A 21,423-nucleotide genomic window follows, 5' to 3' on the forward strand; every position below is an offset into this window, starting at 1 on the left:
CGTGTTTGAGTAACATCAAATTAGTCACAAGCAATAGACATCTTATCTTATGGGATTATTGACTTCTCATAACAGCTTGATTGGAACTATTTCAGGAAATGCATTTCATAAACATGACCTACACGAACATCGATGAAATATGTCGATGAAGCAGCAACCATATGTTATAGAATGTCATCGTCATCGATTGTGCACCTCATAAACAACATTTCCCTTTCATTATACATCGTAAATCTTGAATCTGTAAACTTGTAGTGTTTTCGTCAACAATATTGCAACTCAGTTTGGTTCTCGAAAGCGGTACTAGTATTTAGAATGTTTTGATGTGGAACGGGAACGGGCTATTCTAAGCGAAATTCCTAAATAAAAGAGTGAGTGGCAGTCATGATTATTTTTAGTTTATTTTTGGATCACAGTCGTTACTGATAAGTAAGTATTATAAGTATGATGCACTGTATTGCATTGCAGAGTGGCTTTGAAGTGAGTTACTTCGATGGAATTTTTTTAAAGACGAATTTGTTATGGTAAAGTTGATGTAAATTTTTAAATCAACAAAGAATGGGTTGCGGATCTATTAAGGCATGTGGATTCCAAATTTAAACAAATATAGCCAAAACCAACTTAAGTGACCAATTTTTGCAAATAAAAAATTAATTTAGATCGAGAAAGCGGCAGTCGCGAGCTTCTCATGGGCTATAGGAATGCACTTCAAGCATGAGTGGTACTCTAAACCGAAGCAAAGTTGACGTTTTCGTGTTAGTGGTGCATCACATGTGTGTGATACAATTTTTCAATGAATTTCGGGTCTTAATTCCTCTAGGTAGTCTACCTCTAAGCAGGGTAACTTGACAGTGTGTCACACAACTGTAAAACACTGTAAAACTGTAATTTGTTACAAAATAGTAAGTACTCTGTTTGGCAGTTATCGTTTTAGATCTTCAGTTTTTTTTCTCATTTATTTTTGTGTGCAGGGGTCTAAAGTCAATCCTTTTTAGCGCGTGTACTATTTGAATGGCCACTTAGTAGCTATTAATAGCATACTTCAAGACAGAAATTAGGCTATTATTAACTGCACCTTATAACATGCAATTTATTGGTGTCTTTCCGGCAATTATTCGTTGGGGAAGTATATCTTAACTTCAGTTTTTTTCATTGAGTTTGTAGGTACAAATTTTCATTACATTCAAAATCATAAAAAAAAAACTCTCTCTATGATCTAGTAACCAAGGGACGGAAGAGATTTTGTTAATAATTGTTATTTGGTCCAAATAAATAATGTAAGTCATCCTGTTTATTTTTACGTAAGCAGGAAATGGGACACAGGGAATGTAAAATATTTCATTTCATAGGCACGCTTCCGCTCCTAAGTAATGACACATTTCACACGGGAAGATTGTATTGTTGTACTTCATGATCAAAATTTATGCAGGAATTTTAACTTAATCAAAATAGAAAACCTTTAAACCTAACTCAAATAAGGGTTGAAACAACGTTCTGCAGTTTAATTCATTCCACCCACATCGCTTTCTATGCTTTCAATATAGGATAAACGTAAAGTCTTATAGGTTTCTTCCAAGGCCGTTCAAAATGTCAATCGTCATCCACAGAGAAGCCAACACAACCTCACTTTGAAGTTTCAACGAACAAATTTGATTAAGTTGCGGTTATGTTTGCTTCTGTGGATGACGGTCGGTTGTTCTCGGCCTGTCAAAATTCGTTTTTATCGGACGATGGAAGAAACCTATAGGTTTGTTACGAATAACAGTAAACACAAACTTTGACAACCCGAACACATAGAAATGATAACAGATGGCACTGCGCCGGCCCAACCGGATAGAATGAGTATGACGGCACTTTTCATACAACGGGTGAAATGTCAAATTTACTTTGCGTTTATATGGTAATTGGTGGCACACACATCCCAACAAGCAAAATAATTAATTTTCGACTCGACGGATCAAAGTCAAGTGAAGTTTAATTCCTTTTTCCCCCGTGTGAAACTGAACACAAGATAATTTTTTTCCGGATTGTATGATTGTACGATGATATATCGGTCAATATGGGTGCAATTGGTGAAAAAATTTCGTTGTTTGGCACTTTGTATTACACTTTGTTTGGCTTGAATCCGTCGACTCTAAAATTAATAATTTTTTATTATTTCATACACACACGGAATTTTGAAAACCGACACATTTTCTGTTTCTCTGTTTTACTTGAGTTTCTGATTTCTCCATATAAAAATACATGCAAAATTCACAAAAAACCAGTAAACCACGAAACAGAAAATATGTCGGTTTTCAAAATTCCGCGAGTGTACATGACATAACCACATTTTTTTGACAGCCGGGGCCATGGGTTTCAATTTTTTCGAAAAATGTCGTCATACGCATTCTATCCAGTGATGCAGCAGCAACGCCCTCTGTTATCATTTCTCTGCCCGAACAACGACGATTTCATCCACAGAGATGAATATATTTAACCTAAACGTCAAACAAATCCTTTGTAAATTTTTCAATTACATTTTTGTCAAACTCAAAGGGGAGGTTAGATCGTCTTCTGTGGATAAAATTTGACATTTCGAAATGACCTTGGAACAAACCTATACATACTGTTATGCGACGAAATACATGTGGAATGATTAGAACGAAACGGAACCTACAAAAAATAAAATCTTGTTTTGACCTAAGTTTAAATTATTTCTCTTATTAGTTTTCGGGAAATTATTTAAATAATTTAAAAATTTGTTCATAGGAGACCAACGACTTAAATAAATGCAGTGACCAGCTAACAGTGACATTTTCAAAAGAAAAGTGAATGAAGTAAAAAAGCGTGAACAAAAGTTGAGTGACATTTTAAATGACTATTGAACATTGTATATGAAAAACAGACACATCCCAACACAATAACAATCCCACGATGGCTGTAAACGAGCAGGTAAGAGCTTTCATGATTTAAACATGAAAAATACCACAAGCTAAGAAATTCGCTTATACTTATTTTACAAATTTGTGCCGAATCTAAACATACAACCCTTGATGACGTCACCTATGATCTCAAATTCGTATGTGGTATTTAGATTCTGTTTTAAGTGATAGTCCTGATAGTCATAGTTAACATCAATTTGTATAATCAGAATGAAATATTGTCCATGTGTTACTAAAGAATCTATTCAATAAAATGATGTTAAGATTTAGATATATCTAAGTTCTAAGTGGTGTAGAATTAAATTGAAATTCTAAATAATTATCAAACGAATTGATCAGCTATTTAGATATTTTACGAAAATTAAGCAAATATTCAAATCATTCAAAATTATTTTATCGTTTCGTTTTCGAATTTGGTAGAATGAAGTACGAAATTTATAAATGTAAGTGCAACCTGAATATACTGATTCGTCAGCAGTTATTCCTCGTTTAATACGAAATATGGTCACGCAGCAATACAGGCATGTATCAGCAAAACACTTTCAATTTTTCAAACGGAAATGTTTAGCTTCAGCAACAGTTAACATGGAACTATGTAAAAATGCATATTTATATGAAGTGCACACAAAACGGCCGATGAAATCTGTTCGTGACACTACCATGGATCACTTTGGCACCTATTATAACCGTGGTCTGTCGATAACCGTTCAGGGGCGGATCCACCTATGTGCGGTCAAGGCGGTCGCCGGGGGTCAGAAGATGATTTTTACATTGAAAATTTGTTTACAAATAAAAACCGCCTGGGTCAGAGTCTTTTTCTCTTCTATCCGCCTGGGTCAGAGCAAAAGCTGGATCCGCCCCTGAACCGTTTACGTAATTATTGTTTGTAGAACTCTTGGATACTTCATACAAATTAGCTGAAAATTAGCTTAAAAAATTTAGTAACCCCTTGTCGCTGTCTTTTATCCAGGTATTCGTGCTTATAGAAATTCACGCCGTAAGTGTGCCTAAAATTTGAATTTTAAGTGAACGATTCGATGGAAAAATGAACCGAAAAATACATTTCAACGCTTCATTGTATGAAAATGACGCTACGTTAGAAAGACCTCCGCACTTTCCATTTTGAATTTCGACCGGACTTACGGCGTGAATTCTTAATCATAAGTAATCAAAAATAGATTTTTAAGTACAACTTCTTCAATTTTGAATTTATTTTTATTTTTTATCTTTACGACTGTTCTGTGTATTAGTTATTTAGAGATGAGCTGGGTCGAGGTTTTTAGCCCCGTACGAAGTACGAAGGGGCTTATAGGATTACGATGCCGTGTGTAATTGATGGAATTCGAAGCAGACGGTGAGGGCAAAGTGTTTGCCTATGTTCATAGATGACGAATCCGCAATAAAAATTTGGGCCGTCTGTCCGCCTGTCCGTCTGTCTGTCACGTCGATATCTTGAGTAAATCAAATCCGATTTCCCTGAAAGATAGTCAAAATAGTGAGGCTAAGTTCGAAGATGGGCATATTCGGGTCGGCCCTTCGTGAGTTAGGGCCACCTAAGTGATTTAAGGTCTTTTGGTGATATTTATGGCAAAATAAACGATGGAAATGTAAATGACACGGCAAATGATAGGTATTGTCAATATCAATCCAGGCAAAAAAAGTTTTTTTTAAATCGGGTGTGTGGACCGTGAGTTAGGGCCTTAGAAGTGAAAAGCTACTAGGGCCATATGTGTATTTTACATAGAACTCAAGTAAATTTCATTCGTTTTTCGTAATTTTTGTGTCATTTGGAAGGTAATCAAAGGCCGAATAGAATGTTGTTGAAAAAAAAAAAAAATTGGGTCCTCGGACTAAGGCCGCTACTAGGGCCCTATGCGTATTTTACATACAACTCGAGTAAATTTCATCCGTTTTTCGTAATTTTTGTTCCATTTGAAAGATAATCGAACACCGAATAGAATGTTGTTGAAAAAAAAATAAATTTGGGTCCTTGGACTAAGGCCGCTACTAGGGCCCTATATGTATTTTACATTGAACTCGAGTAAATTTCATTCATTTTTCGTAATTTTTGTGTCATTTGGAAGGTAATCAAAGGCCGAATAGAATGTTGTTCAAAAAAAATTAAATTTGGGTCCTTGGACTAAGGCCACTACTAGGGCCCTATGTGTATTTTACATACAACTCGAGTAAATTTCATCCGTTTTTCGTAATTTTTGTTTCATTTGAAAGATAATCGAACACCGAATAGAATGTTGTTGAAAAAAAAAATTAAATTTGGGTCCTTGGACTAAGGCCGCTACTAGGGCCCTATGTGTATTTTACATATAACTCGAGCAAATTTCATCCGTTTTTCGTAATTTTTGTTTCATTTGGAAGGTAATCAAAGGCCGAATAGAATGTTGTTCAAAAAAAATTAAATTTGGGTCCTTGGACTAAGGCCACTACTAGGGCCCTATGTGTATTTTACATTGAACTAGAGTAAATTTCATTCGTTTTTCGTAATTTTTGTGTCATTTGGAAGGTAATCAAAGGCCGAATAGAATGTTGTTGAAAAAAAAAATTTGGGTCCTCGGACTAAGGCCGCTACTAGGGCCCTATGCGTATTCTACATACAACTCGAGTAAATTTCATCCGTTTTTCGTAATTTTTGTTTCATTTGAAAGATAATCGAACACCGAATAGAATGTTGTTGAAAAAAAAAATTTAAATTTGGGTCCTTGGACTAAGGCCGCTACTAGGGCCCTATGTGTATTTTACATATAACTCGAGCAAATTTCATCCGTTTTTCGTAATTTTTGTTTCATTTGGAAGGTAATCAAAGGCCGAATAGAATGTAGTTATACTCAATAAATTAAAATTTTAGGGCTATTTGAAATTTTTGTTTTATTTGAAAGGAACGTCGTACGGGGCTTCGTAATTGCGCTATGCGCAATTTCTAAGATGTACACATTACATAATAATTTTACTTTAACTACTTTAACCGGCGCATAGGCTTACGGTCAAAGTAGGGTGACAGACGCACTAGGGTCACGTACGCAATAGATATACGGGTTTGTACGGGGCTCAGTCGCAGCAAACGCTCCGACTGTTCTGATGGCTCGTTTTAGAACTCGAACCTAAATTATTTTTAAAAGTGGAAATCCTGAAACTCTAAAAAATTGATTCGAAATACTCAATTTTTTTTGTAATTATATACGATGTTGATACAGATTGAGATACTGGGCATAAGTATAGAGAAATCCTGCTTGGAAAATAAAGTTCACATTTTTGGAATTCAAATTTCTACTACCATAGCACTGAACCAAGCACTAGAACAGATTTTTAGACCCGTACGAAGTACTGGGGTCTTATAGGTTTACGCATACGTTTGTAACACGTCGAATTGGACTCCCTGAGTAAGGGGAAACCTATTGTGGTTGTCTAGAGATGCCAAATCAGTGAAAAAAAAAATGTCTGTCTGCACGATAACTTGAGTAAAACGCATCCGATTTTGAAAATTCTTTTTTTTCCCATTTGGTTATGTCAAAAGACAGGCTAAGTTCGAAGATGAGTGATTTTGGATCGACCCCTCCCGAGCTGTGGCCCAATAAGTGCTTTACGGTTTTTCGAAGATATCTCCAGACATTTAAACGTGTTACACTTGTAAGTGATACGTCAAATGAAAGGTTTTTACAATACCGATCGACAAAAAAAAAGTTTATGGAAATCGGATGACCGACTCGTGAGTTAGACCCCTTGGTGTGAAACAGGCACAGGGCGGCAAGCAGTTTTTGCTTGAAGGTCGGCCACATTTGAACATATTTCGTCTGTTTTAGCGTTATTAGATAGGTATTGACCGTACCAATCAGGGAAAAAAGTTTTTGAAATTATGTTCTCCGGAGCGTGAGCTAGGTCTCTTGGAGTGAGCTCTTATCTGGCTACTCGGCCGTACAGTGAACGTGGAGTATTTTGTCAATATCTCGAGTAAATTTTGACCGAATTTCATGATTTTTTTTTTGTTTGAAAGGTATTAACGAATGTAAAGCGTCGGTAAAATTTCCGGTCTCCTAACAAAATGGCTGCCGGTGGCCATATTGGATTTTAATAAAAGTGATATATCTTGGGAAAAATGGTACTTAGAGAGTTTCTGTTAACATGGAAATAATTTGTTTTGTGTGTGGGGTGTTTCAGGGATTCCATATATGGACATCTATATATATCTATATTCACCTATATTGACCTATATACAGGCATATAGAGCTATATAATAGCATATTCATCTGTGAAATGTTTATTTATAGGAAAATATAGGTAAATATAGCGGTATATAGCTGTTTAAATAGGAATTTATGAAAGTTGACTTCGTACGGGGCTGTCTATATTGCCTCCGGCAATTTATTTGTATATGATAACAAGGCAAAGAAAGATAGTGTAAGTGATTTTAAAGGGCGAATAGCTTTTCAGTAAAGAATGAAGTAAAAGAAATGAAGAGTTTCACAGTAAAGGCTTTTGATACGAATAGGTGTTTCGTACGGGTCGGCGTTAGCTATTTATAGGATATTTAGCTAGCCTCTCTAATATGATCTGCCACTGACAGATTTGTAGCAATTCGCACAAAAAATTGTCAAATATTACTCTTTAATGAATATTTGTCAATAAACAATTAGACGAAACATTTATTTATCGAAATCAAAATACTGTCAACAACTAGAGCATGTGTGTCCGAAATATGGTACATATCTGATTTTTTATAACGGAAACATATTAGGGTTGTATACGCAGGCCCTCTTGGAAAATCTGTTCTTCTGCTTGATTGCAGATGCTTTGCTACTACTTTTTCTCATAAAATTACCAATGTCAGCGTTCTAATTTTTGTGAACCAACCTCACTGGTATTAAGGCCAACACACACTAGCATCTAGTGTCATCGGAAATACGATATTTCTATTGTTAAAAATAGAGATATCATACTCCCAACTGACACTAGATGCTAGTGTGAGTTGGTCTTTACATTTCCAAAACACTCATGTGTATTTACCAGAGTGACGTTATTTCACCAGAAAATAGCGCGCCTTTCAACACATAAAATATGAAATAACCCGCTCATCTCTACACTGAAGCTCTACTCTCTCAATTATAAATTATTCTTGCCTACAAATGGGAAAATGTCTGTAGCAATTTAATTTTATGAACTTCTGTAATACAAACTGTAAAATAATCTTTAGAATTGTAGTTAAGATCTCATATTTAAAATAAGACAACAAATCATTATTACTCTTACCAGACTGTGCACTATTCGCACTCGTAGACTGCAAGACTGTACTTGTCATTCCTATCCCGCATGTAAATGTTTTGTCATATCGTCCCCATATCGAATATTATTTTAAAATGTTCATAGTCATTGGCTATTAGTCAAGCAGCATAAACAAAATCATGTTATACATATTGTTCTCTATTTCAAACATATACAGTTTATGTATTATGCTGTAGTATATGCTGCGTTGATCTTTCTTATCTTTTTTCTTTCTTACTTTTTATATTCGATGAAGAACAGAAATGTAAAGTCAACAAACAAATAAACTAATGTGCACGGTGGGGCTGAACGAACTTTAAATAAACATGTCGACTTCCATCTCGGTTCTTTTCATAGCTGAGTTAGGGGAGGCGTGTACTATCCAACGGCACATGTTGCGGGCGCAACCGCTGAGCCGTTTCTGAGAACTAGGAATATCGTCGCCTGGCTCCGCGGAAGTTGCTGGACCAGTGTTTGAAACTGGAATCAGTAGAGGGACAACTTCTAAGAACAACCATGTAAAAATTATTGCTCTCGGTCATTTGGTCGCAGAGCAATAGAAGCTGAAAGTCGAAAATTCCACCTCTTCAAGGGCTGATGCCTCCTCGACGAAGTTCTCGATCCAGCACTTTAATAGCGTTTCTAGACAAAGTTAATGTGCTCTTTCGAATGGCAATAAATTTTTTTTGAAAGGGTCTATTTTGGTACATTTTCAGAAAAGTCACTTTTTTGCAACCCTCGGTGAACTTTGGCTACTCTTATACCTTGCCGGTTGGAATATTTCAACACGACATACCTTGTACCAGTTAGCCTGAAGTCTAAGCTTTCCAATGATACCAAATATGTCATGTATGATTGTCAGCGAGAACTGTTTATGATAAAGATTTTGCATCGAGGTCGGGCTACTAGCAAATTTAGGGTCATTGAAAACGAAATTTCTATTTTTATGTTTATTATGGCAAAATAAGCAGATATTAAACAATGGATAACTCACGTTAGTCGATGAGACATTACTCAAAGACATTGTGTTGTAATATTTGTAAATTTCGTTTTCAATGACCCTAAATTTGCTAGTAGCCCGACCTCGATGCAAAATCTTTATCATAAACAGTTCTTGCTGAGAATCATACATGGCATATTTAGTATCATTGGAAAGCTTAGACTTCAGGCTAACTACTACAAGGTATGTCGTGTTGAAATATTCCAACCGGCAAGGTATGGGAGTAGCCAAAGTTCACCGAGGGTTGCAAAAAAGTGACTTTTCTGAAAATGTACCAAAAGAGACCACTTTCAAAAAAATTTTATTGCCATTCGAAAGAGCACATTAACTTTGTCTAGAAACGCTATTAAAGTGCTGGATCGAGAACTTCGTCGAGGAGGCATCACTCCTTGAAGAGGTGGAATTTTCGACTTTCAGCTTCTATTGCTCTGCGACCAATTGACCGAGAGCATTTTTACATGGTTGTTCTTAGAATTTGTCTCTACCGATTCCAGTTTCAAATACTGGTCCAGCAACTTCCGCGGAGCCAGGCGACGATATTCCTAATTCTCAGAAACGGCTCAGCGGTTGCGCCCGCAACATGTGCCGTTGGATAGTACACGCCTCCCCTAACTCAGCTATGAAAAGAACCAAGATGGAAGTCGACATGTTTATTTAAAGTTCGTTCAGCCCCACCGTGTGTGGTTCTTTACTTGAAACATTTGTGATGTCGATCCTTTTTTCTTTCAGTATTCGATAGCAAAGGGAACGTACAACGATTTTTTTTAAAATACGCTTTGATTGACACTATTCGCGCTATTCACATATATTTTTTGCCGAAGTGTCTAGAGGGTGGCTTCGATCTTGTTTTGTAATCGTTTATGTGCGAACCGGTGCGAACAATACTTATTGTAAGAATTGCTAAATATTAGTAAGAGAAATATTGTGTTGCTGTTTAAATATAAGAATACAAGTTACATCACATCTCACTGGGCGAGCCTTCAATGGTTTTTTTCCTCTTCAAAATGGAACTCCGTCATCGAAAGTCATTTAAGAGTCATTAGACTAAAAAAATTGGACGATGTAATTGGTACAATGCCACCGAGAAGCCGCAATTTCTGCATAAGTTTTTAATACCCGAATTTAAAATCAAAATTATTTCGCATCGTTTCCAAAGGAGTAACTTCTTTTTACGAACTAAACTTTGTAGGACACCGAAAAGATCTTGCAGCACACGTTTACATCTGTTCTCGGTAAGGAAACGAAAGTCTTCTTTGCACATGGAGCTGGGAGCACGAGAAGATACAATTGTCAATGTTGCCATATTAATAACATGGGTGAAACTTCTCTATTGACACATGTAAACGGGAAGAAGCACAAACTTGTTTTAAAAGAACTTAGTATAAGGACAAGAGCCTTGTCAGAACGCCGAGGTAAAAATGAAAATTGACTGAATTAATGTGCTTAGTTTAACAAAATTATTTATAATCATGAAAAGGTGCAAGTTCTCCCGATCCTGCAGATGCTGCATCTCCATTACAAAATAGAATCAACGAAATCAGAAATCAGGCAATAATTGGACTCGAATATGTGATTGAAGTGCACCTCGGTTCAATTTTTGAATGTGTTTACCACTGTGTTTTATGTGAAAGTAAATTTGATCTCACTACAGTTATAAGTCATCTGACTGCCTACAATCATCGCCTACAATATCTGGTGAGTTTTTTATTATAACTTTTCGGTTGCAAGGTAAGTGTAACCTGGAATGAAGTGAAATCAAAGAATTAAATTGGAAATTTTATCTTGCTGCGCTTGCACCCATTCCTCCACATAAATTTTCGTCTTTTTTTATCTATAGGAAAAGCATTTTCCTACCGCTTTCAAGGAAATATCTGATCTGGATTCGACCGACAAACGGAAATTAAAGCTGTGTCTGACCGAAAAAGTTTGCGAAGGCATTGAGGATCAATTTGGCCGACTGCGTTTGCTTATGGTTGACAATTCTGAATTTGTGAAAGATCGAATGCAAACGACGGAAAAAGTTCTGAACTCTAAGCATATCGATGAGTATATGGGATGCACATTCATTGATTTAATTCGTGATTGTCTGCGAAAAGGTTGGTTTAATGGAAGTCACAGACGACTTGTACAGAATATTACACTTTGTATGTTACCAGAGCAAAATCTGTCGGACATCTCGGACATTGAGGAAGAAGAACTTAGAAGCCGCCGGGCCAGTCTAGACTCTATTTCTACTTCGAGTGAATCGTATTGGTAAGTTGAACAAATGTTTATGACAGAAACAAATTTAGAAGTCAGACTCCATTTACGAGCAATCTACACTCTGCTCCGCGAAGTACAATAAGAAATTTAAGAAAACATTTTCAACAATCCAATCTACATTATTAATTTCACAAGCGATTTACACGTTATAATAACATACGTAAATGTCGTAAAGTTGGTAATGTATGTGAAATGAATAGAGTCTATTGGAATTGTTACTTCTTATTAATTCCAAGACTGTTAATATATGTTCGACGATAGCTTTGTATTCGCAATATATAGTTTCAATAACCCCTGGAATTGTTCGGATTGATGTAGTCCGTGAACACGGCTTATACTCGCAGAGTTTTTTTTTTGGTTAAAATAGCGTCCTGACATCTCGTGGATTTTCTCTCGTTTTATTCGATTCCTGTGACCTGTGCATATACTTACAACCAACGCACTTCAAGCATGAGTTGGACTATAAAATTTAGACTCTATTTAATAGAGTACTGATACTGTACAGTGTATCAAACAAATTGTTGCATTGTAAAAAAATGAGGGGAAATTTGTCATACAAAATAGTACTCTATTTGACAGGTGTCATTTGAAGCACTTTTGCTTGAAGTGCGTTGTTACAACGCATAAGTTTGCACTTTTGCACTACATCTAAAATTCTACCAAGTTCTTGATTTTAGAAACTACTTCTTTTTTTAAATCTTTTCCTTGAAGTTTTAAGTACGAAACATACTTTCTTTTACAATGAGAAAATTTCTGGATCTAAATAAGTTTTGCTCGCTTCGCTCGTACTTGTTATTTCACATTTTTTTCAGTGACTAATAAGTGACTTCCTTAAGAGGAACCGGTACTTTGCTGAAAAGCATACATTTGGGCGATTTTTAAATACTGGAATTTAGTTTACTTTTGATGATATCTTTCCACGAGAATCCTTTTTCAAAAATGTACGACCGCAATTCCGACCACGAATGTGTTACTGTTTGTTCAAAAAGGAAATGCACAGTCAAAGCACCTAGCAGGGTAATAGAAAAAAATAAAGTAGTATTTTAATCGAAGTATGCGAAAATTTCCATACCTTTTTTTTCATAATGTCATTGCAAAATTACCATTAAGGCTGCTAATGGTATTATTGGTACCAAAAAACTACTTTATTTGACGTGTAAAAACCTCTATTACCCTGCTAGGTGCTTTGGCACAGTTTTTAGTATTTCTAGACAGTTGAAAATTTCAAGTAAAGGATGCGTTTAATTAACCGGCGCATTAACAGATTTGAAATTTGAATGGTTTTTTCCACAGCTACAGATTTTTGCATGTTAAGTTTCTTACATTTTTTGCAAATAGCATTTTAATAGTAGGAAATTTAGATTTCGTCAGAAGAATTTGCGAACGGAAAAATGTAAATTTATTTTTAGTCTGAGTATTGTTCTACATCTATAATTTCTCTTAGATCGTGTCTTTATTCAAAAAAATCGATGGTGTTGTACAGCGGCTAACTGTTAAAACCCAGCCACTATTGAGAATTTTAAATAAATCCAAACAATCCAATCCACAATACATTCCATAACTTTTAACAGTTGTCAAAAATACTAAAGCTGCATATATTAGCGACTCTTTTTCAAATACCGAATAAATTTGCTTCAAGTCAAGTTCAATTTTTGCATTGATCAACTTTTTTTTTATCATCAACAATCCAATCTTATTTATTTATTCAAAGCGAAAAAAAAGACTGCTCGCATACGACGCAGTCAGTAAAAAAACGATCTTTTCAATCAACAAATATTACAATAAATAAAAATCATCCGCTCTATTACTTCCTAAAGTTCCAAGAATACATGCCGCATTGCCTCTTTGTATAGCAATATAAATTTTCTGCAACAGATAATCTTTGGAACGTGGCTCCCCTGATGCTCTCTTCATCAACGATCCCAACTTGTCAATAAATTTCTTTGTTTCTGGACCCATGCAACCTAATGATTCAAAGGCAAGGGGGGTAAATAAATAGTTTTCTTTAAGACGTATATAATGATTATGCTTAAATCTCTCCGCTTTATCTGCAATAGACCCTGCTTTCTTAGAGGATTCACTGATGTATGAAGGAGCCCAAGTATCACGTATTGTTACATCCCATAAAAGTGATTTTCCATGACTCCACGGAACTACTGTCATACCATCAGGTCTTTTACCGTCGTCTCTAGAAATACCAGGTGGTTGCAAAATATTGGTAAATCCTGCAGAGGAAAATGCATGACCAAAAACATTATTGACAGAATCGTGTTTAGCAATAATTGATCAACTAGTTTTGGTGATCTTTCTAGTAATTATTACGCAATACATGGGAATCATAGAGTTGAATTAACCCATACTTAACACACATTTAATAGTTGCTTTTGTTAAATATTCAATGCACATGCACAAAACCTATTCTACAAAACCAGTCCACTGAGCCAACATACATGTTCTATTGAAATTTCAATTGTCAAAATAATATCGAAGCCATTGATTTATGATGACGAGAAGGTACATTCATCTCTCAGAAATTTTACTTTTTTATTTCTTTTATTGTTTTTTTTTTGTTTTGTTTTTACGAAATCCTTTTCATTATTCATGATAACTCAAAGTAAATCCAAAAACTAAAAAAGTAATGGAAAAGTAAAATTTCTGCGAGATGAATGTTCCTTCTCGGCATCATAAATCAATGGCTTCGATGTCATTTTGACAATTGCCATTTCAATAGAAATGTATGTTGGCCGAATGAACTGGTTTTGTAGAATAAGTTTTGTGCATTGAATAACAAAAGCAACTATTAAATGTGTGCAAAGTAGAATTTAATTCAACTCTATTCCCATGTAGTGCGTAATAATTACTAGAATGATCACTGAAACTAATTGATAAATGCAAAAATTGATCTATTCGCCTAGTCGGTTGGACTGTAGAGGAGCCACATTTTTTCATAGTACTTCATTCTCACTGTACTATTTTCTTGTGTAACAACTTCACATAGGCTCATTCCCATGAAATGTCACAGCAGTGAAGTTTGTTCACGAAAAAATAGAATCAGTGACACATGACAAAACGTACTAAAATGTAATAGTTTAAAAGAAAAATTTATTACATTTTAGTATTAGTTTCAAAACAACCTTTTCCTATTTTGAAGTAAATTTTTTTTATTTAAAATTCTCAATAGTGGCTGGATTTTAAGAATTAGCAACTGTAATACTCAAATCTGTAGAAAGACCGTCTGCTTCATCCATTTAGCAAATTTTTTACAAGAAATTTTATCAACACTTGAAATGATGATATTGGATGCAAAAATATGTAGCTGTGGAAAAAATCATTCAAATTTCAAATCTTTTAATGCGCCGGGTAATTAAACGCATCCTTTACTATCTGACAGATTGCAATTTTGAAATGTCTCGAAATACTAAAAACTGTGCATTTCATTTTTGAACAAACAGTTTTCAACAGAAAATAGATTTGGTTGTAGCAGTTTGACCAGCTCAGAGAACAATGAGCTATTTATGAAAATTTCGTTAAACTGCTCACTTTTCTCAGAGCTGGTCAAACGATTACAACCAAAACTAATTTTTATTTAAAGCTAACTAATTCGTGGTCAGAAGGGCGGTCGTACATTTTTCAAAAAAGACCAGTGCCTCTTAATAATTTTTGACTAAACGAAGCAAACTCTTGCGAAAAATTTCGGAGAAAATATGTTTTGATCAAAGAATTGAAAATCGTACATAAAATACGCTTTATGCTTTCGGCAGAAACTATTATCATCCCGGTATGACGGGCTTTTTCATGTTTTCCCCGAAGCTCCTTTTGGTAGCCAGTTCGGCACTGGACAATCTTGAATATGTTCGGCCAGGCTTCAGTTAATTAAAGAATTTAACACTAACTTTTGTAGAAAGCTGTTAGATTTCGGGTCCCCTATTCTGGTCTCACGTTGAGAAAATCTTCTACTTTAAAAAAAACTTCAGCAAATTTTGTGTATATCCTGCTCATTTCATTTAAAACCTTGTTTTTTTGTTGATTGAATGGTTTCAAATGACTTGAGAGCACCTCGGTTTGCGATTTTTTAGAGAAAATTTAAAAAAAAAATTGTCCGAAATCTTTACAGTAAATGTCCGAAATTTTTCTGAAAAATTGTTCGAAATGTCCGAATTTCGGACAAGGCAAAATTTAGTGGGAGGCCTGATTTAGATAAAATCAAATTTAAAATCAAAACTTACCACCGAAGAGACAAATCCCACCAATTACAGCGCCACCGCACCATCATTCATCTATCTCCTATTTATATTGCTTTACCTTCTTTATGTCTCCGATCAATTTCTTTTTGAATGTGTGCGTATGTGTAGCGAAGTTTGTGTGTTTTGTATGTCAAAGATAGAACAATGTTTAAAATCTGATGTCGGCTGCAAATTTCTGTTGTGTGTCAAAACAATAATTGTAAGGTTTTACGTTTCTCTAATAAATTTTCCAAACAGGTCTATGAGCGTAATTTCGTTGAGTTCAAGTTCGCGATCATCAAGTTCGAATTCGAATAAATCTGCTTCAAAACTATCGTTACTGTACAACTCGCAAGCTTTAATTTCCCATTCAGAGCGTGTGCAGCAGCAGACATACAAAATGGAAAAATTCAAGTAAAATTTGTTTATCAAAATTAATGAAAGGAAAGTGAAATCAATTCGTTCTAACAGACTACTGATGGCAAATGCTGAAGCAAACCTCAGAAAAAAATACGACGAATACAAAGAGACACCGTTGTCCCATTCCGGCTACAAAGAAGAGTGGAACTCATTCTGGCGAAAGCGTTATAAGGAATTGAAAGCAGGTGATCGTTTTGGCAAATGTCAATTTTCATATTGTGCTCATACAAAAATCTATTCTCTTAAGGTGGTCAACCCACCGAAAGGCACGATTTTAAATCAGAATGGCTTGTCGAATGGAAGAAACTGATGGATCGGCGGCTTCAAAGTGATATTGAATCGATGAGGGTAGAAATCAGACAGAAATTAAGTATTTCCGATTCTGACTTCGGCCGGAGTAAAATCATAAAGACCCTTGAAGATATCTCCGCAGACTTTTTATCAAAAAAACGGGAGAAGAAAAAGTCGAAACATGAAAAACGTTCTAGGGACGAAAAAAGACTTTCGAAAAAAGGTAGACTACGTCGTTCCACTAGGAGATCTCCATCACCTAGAAGACGCAGATCACGGTCGCTGGAAAGAAGCCATCGTAGATTGAGCAGTCATCGACGTACTCCTCGAAGATCACGTAGTCCTCGCAGATCACGTAGTCCGCGTAAAAGAAGTAGTCCTCGTAGATCACGCAGTTCTCGTAGATCACGCAGTCCTCGTAGGCGTCCATCTCATCGTAGGTCAAGAAGTCCTCGTAGTCGACATTCACCTCGTACTCATCGATCAACGCGTAGATCGCACTCTAGAACAGCTCATAATGAATGGTTGGTTTCCACTTCAATATTTTTGAGCGACAGTCGCAAGTAATTTTCGTATTTTTTTTAGGAAATCGCATTTAACCCGAAGGTCACGTTCACGTTCGCAGCAAAGACTTATAAGAAAATCAAGGTCACCTTCTGCACACAATGAAAGACGACGCTCTCATTTGTCGCCAAACTTCCAAAGAAACGACATAGCTTCCACATATGAAGAGAAGCAATCACCCAAACTGACTGCTAAACAGCCAGAGCCACCACGTGTGTCAATGTTTCCTTGGAAGCGCCCAGGAAGATCTTCAATGTCTCCGCAGAAGTCAAAAACAATTGCGTCACCGTCAACCCATACAGGACAGTCAATACTAACTCGTAGAAACACGTTACACTTTGCGACAAAGCCACGGCAAGAATACGCGAAACTTTGTGTGCCTATTCCCCCACGCCTGAGATCTATTAATTCGAGACTGCGGACTGATTTGAATGAAGATAACGACAGCGAACCGCTAACTATAATTTCCGTTTTAAGTTTGTTAACTGCTTTGGAGGACATTCTGGGAAGTTTAGGACCTAAAGTGATTCAATTGATGATTGAAGCCAAAGCGATGGACAAAGCTGAAGGAACCTCTTCGTGCCAGTTGCTTGATAACCACGACAACTGCATTTTGTTTGAAACAATAAAAGAAAAACTAAAAGGCCTCAGTAACGCTGGTTTAGTTGAACCGAATAAGTTGAAGGCTGTTAAGAAAGCAATCAAAAACATGGCCACATTAATTCATCAAAATAATGAAAGAGAAAAAGCATGCGAAAAACTGCAAGAAATTGGAGTTCGGAAATCTTTTCCTCGTACAGAGCATCAACAACAAATGGACTCTCCCCAAGTACAACCACAGACGACACACGTGGTGCTATCTGCAAAGGAAGAAGAGCGTAAAATTATAAAAGCGAAACTGTCGGCTGCATTAATCAGTGAAGGTAGAAGAGATATTACCGACGAACAAATGGACGATTTGGTGGAATGTTACTTCAAGGAAGTTGAGAAAAAGAAGTTAGAATTGGAAAAGACGAAGGGCAAACCTGCGTCACTGCATTCAAATGAATCTGATAGTGTTGACATCCCTGCCGTGTCTGCTCGATGTGACGCTCGTGATAAAACTGTTGCTAATCCGAGTAACGAAAATCGTGAGGTTACACGGTTATCTGCCGAATCAGTCCCCACATCATCCAGTCGCCCTGTCGAATTTTCCTGTAACCAGTCAACTACAACGTCGTACTTACGGCCAGTCTTACCAAAACCTGTTTCGAGGCCACTAGGTCAGATTGCTGCTCCGAAACCCGATCCGAAGCTGTCAAATCAAAACATTTCCGTTGCAAATCCCGCTTCGCGCCCGATGAAGGCGCCATTTCAAAATACTCGAAAAAATACATCGAAAATGTACGCTATAACGGATGCTGAAGCAGTGACTTTGAGTGATCAAGATTTACGAATTTTGATGACGAAATTTTCATCTTTATCGGACAGCGAAAAAGAAAACTATACAACATACATGAAGAAATTGCAGGTCGCTGATCCTTTGCGCTACAAATGGTTACACAATGAAATTGAAAAGCCAGAAGAGCAACGATCCAATACGAGTAGTTCGCTTCGTGAAGACAATGGTGCGACGAGTGGAAGACAAATCACTAGCAGAGTAAATTCTCAAAAGGTGTTCAGTCCAGGTGATAACATACATTCCGATGGTGAGCGCGCAACAACCAACCAAATCATAATTGACGACAGTGATTCCGACAGTGACGACAGCGCAATTTTAGCCTCATCCATTGCGAATTCACAGAAGCAGATAGCTCAAATGACCGAAATGGCTAGAAATCTCAATCCATTGAATGAAGGTAACAAAATACCTGTAATCAGTTCCGTTCAAATGTCGAAAACAGTCGGAAAATCACCTCAAAAACGCATTGACACAGTTACAATATCTGGCGCTGGCCCACAACCGATATTCGGCAATGCGAGTACAACATCTGTGCCGATTGGGACACCAGTTGCACCACCAATTCAATATCAACATCCATATCTTAGTAATGCTTTTCCACCACAACAACGTCATCCTTTCCAACGACCATTTCAACTTCAACAATATCACAATCCAGTACCACCTCCTTATGCCGCAAGGCCATTTTATGGCAGATTCTATCCACCACCGGCATTTCCGCCATTTTATCCGCCTAGATAGTAATGTTTATTACGTGTAAATCAACGCAAATCAAATTTCAGAATTATTTTTTTAACTGCCTTTGCACATTTAAGCAACCAAAAATGTAGTAATTATAAGTGTTAATAATCCGTTTTCAGCAAATTAAATTATTAAGAAGTTTTGTTAAGTATAAGACAAATTTGTCTGTCTAGATTTTTCGATCGAATAACTGAACAACTAAGATTCTGTTTAATTAGTAATTACTTACCTAGACATTTACTTAAGTTTTTTACTATTTGAGAAAAAATGAAATCGGTTTTTTTATGTTTAACAGGATAATAAGAGGTTAAACATTACCTTAAGTTTTTGAATTAAATTGAAATTATGTGCTTACCGACCTCGGCAACGCCTCGGATCGGTAAACTTCACAAAATGAGACCATTTCCATCATTTGTCCCATAATGTACTACAAAATGTTGTTGCAGATAAAGCAAGATGAATAAAACATAATGAAAATGACGTTAACAATGAGAATTATTATTTATGAAGCCAGGAAAGATTTTGAATTTAACTATAGCACTCTAGCTTCCAAGAGCTAACAAAGAAAAAAAAATTGGAGTCTACTGTAATCATGATCTGTGTTCCTTTCGTGCATGTTTAATAATGCGTATAATAGGCTCCGCATCTACCAGGGCCGCAGCTAGTCCGCTTTTGTAGGGTGTGCTTAGCCACAAGACGAAAAAAGAGTCTATTAAAATGAAAGTTTGTCGGGTTAATATTAGAGATGTGTGATGGATAAATGGCTGAGACTGGCGTAGTCCACAAAAACTTGTTTTAATCCCTAAATGTCAAAATAGTACATTTCGTACCTAGGACTAAAAGTCGTTTTTAGCGTGTGAGAGGTTTCCAGACAAAGCCGAAGGCGAGGTCTGGAATCAAATACGCTACAAAAAAAGACTTAGTCCTAGGTACGAATAATATTTTTCATATTCGACGGAGAAAAAGTGCAACGAGGTCGAACTTTTCGGGTCCTAGGTATGAAAATCGATTTACATCTTGCAACAAATGATGGCAGCCAAATTTTCGAGTTTTCATTCTCCTACCTATTTCGACAGCAACTAAAAATTTTCTTTCAGATTATTGCTAGCTGTTTTAGTGTTATTCTACTGATTGGAGTTCAATGCTACAGAAAAAAAAAACAAATTCGGACGAAGTTTGTCAGAAAAGTATTTTTGTGACTCGGCAAGTTTACTAGCGTTTTTGAAAATCATCAGAGAAATGTTTGTGGCGTGAGGGATTGTTTTATCTAAAATTGAGGCAAAATGGTTTAATTGAGAAAATCGAATTTTGAAAATTTCTAAAAATTATCGATTTTTAATTTTTTAATCGAAGTGACCAAACAAATATTTCTCAGCTGATTTTTTGAACATTTTTTGATCGGGATAGCTTACAATATTCTAAATAGTTTATCATTATGTAGAATCATTTTCTACATGATTTTATGAACTTTTAAGTTTAAGTTTCCCTCAATTTGTCATAGTCGGAGAACTTTGCCGACTCGAAAAGTATTTTTTTACTTTTACGACAAACTTCTTCTGGATTTAATTTTTTCCGTGGCATTGAACTCCAGTTAGTGAAATAGGACAAATACAGCTAATCTCAAAGAAGTTTTTTAGTTTAGTCGAAGTAGAAGTAGGTGGGTGGCTGAAAGCTCGAAAATCAAGTTATAAATGAATTTTTCATACATAGGACCGTCCAATATGAAAAATACTATTCGTACCACGGACTAAAAATCTTTTTTAGCGTATTCAATTCCAGACTTCTCCTTCGGCTATGTCTGGAAACTTTTCACACGCTAAAAAAAGACTTTTAGTCCTAGGTGCGAAATGTACTATTAAAAAATTTTTAAAACCGATTTTTGACATGATAGAATGATAACAATTTTTTGTGGTCTGCTTCAGTTTCGATTCCTTTATCTCTCGCACACACCTACTTAATATAGTTGAATTATTCGTTTTGGGTTTTCATTAAAAGTTTCGATCTATTGAGATACAGTTACTTTAGTCGCTTTTTATGATAAGTCTGCGACAATAAAAGGCTAGCAAAGAGAGTGAGAAAAATTTTCGATTTTCGGCTTTCAAAACATTGTAATTCCCATTCTTCAGCGTCCTTAACTGCTCAAGCGCACTAAGCTATGTCTCGATATGGGTATAGGTTAATCCACTGGGTAGAGATGAACGTGAACTTAGTACTAAAAAGTGATCATCCACTCACCTTCAACTGTTGTTAAGACTGCCTGAACCTTATCTTAATGTTATATATATT

At 36.0% G+C, this 21,423-nt stretch overlaps 1 protein-coding gene across 5 annotated transcripts in view; it reads left to right on the forward strand.

The window, feature by feature from the left end:
• The window catches only part of LOC119072043 (serine/arginine repetitive matrix protein 2-like), a 29,645-nt gene extending 10,028 nt beyond the window's left edge, over positions 1 to 19,617 (forward strand). The window contains exons 1-10 of one of the 5 annotated variants that reach the window (XM_037177162.1): positions 159 to 480; positions 2,752 to 2,934; positions 10,385 to 10,607; positions 10,673 to 10,890; positions 11,033 to 11,291; positions 11,352 to 11,448; positions 15,939 to 16,094; positions 16,152 to 16,285; positions 16,348 to 16,915; positions 16,977 to 19,617. In XM_037177162.1, coding sequence (XP_037033057.1) covers positions 2,917 to 2,934; positions 10,385 to 10,607; positions 10,673 to 10,890; positions 11,033 to 11,291; positions 11,352 to 11,448; positions 15,939 to 16,094; positions 16,152 to 16,285; positions 16,348 to 16,915; positions 16,977 to 19,137 — 3,834 coding nt within the window. In that variant the 5' untranslated portion in view covers positions 159 to 480; positions 2,752 to 2,916 and the 3' untranslated portion in view covers positions 19,138 to 19,617. Of the gene's footprint in view, positions 1 to 158; positions 481 to 2,751; positions 2,935 to 10,384; positions 10,608 to 10,672; positions 10,891 to 11,032; positions 11,292 to 11,351; positions 11,449 to 15,802; positions 15,882 to 15,938; positions 16,095 to 16,151; positions 16,286 to 16,347; positions 16,916 to 16,976 lie in introns of those variants that run through there. The other 4 variants (XM_037177163.1, XM_037177164.1, XM_037177165.1 and 1 more) reach the window with 4 other exon arrangements.
• Positions 19,618 to 21,423: the final 1,806 nt, after the last annotated feature.

This window comes from Bradysia coprophila (genome assembly GCF_014529535.1).
Source record: "Bradysia coprophila strain Holo2 chromosome IV unlocalized genomic scaffold, BU_Bcop_v1 contig_5, whole genome shotgun sequence".
In the NCBI taxonomy this organism is placed as follows: domain Eukaryota; kingdom Metazoa; phylum Arthropoda; class Insecta; order Diptera; family Sciaridae; genus Bradysia; species Bradysia coprophila.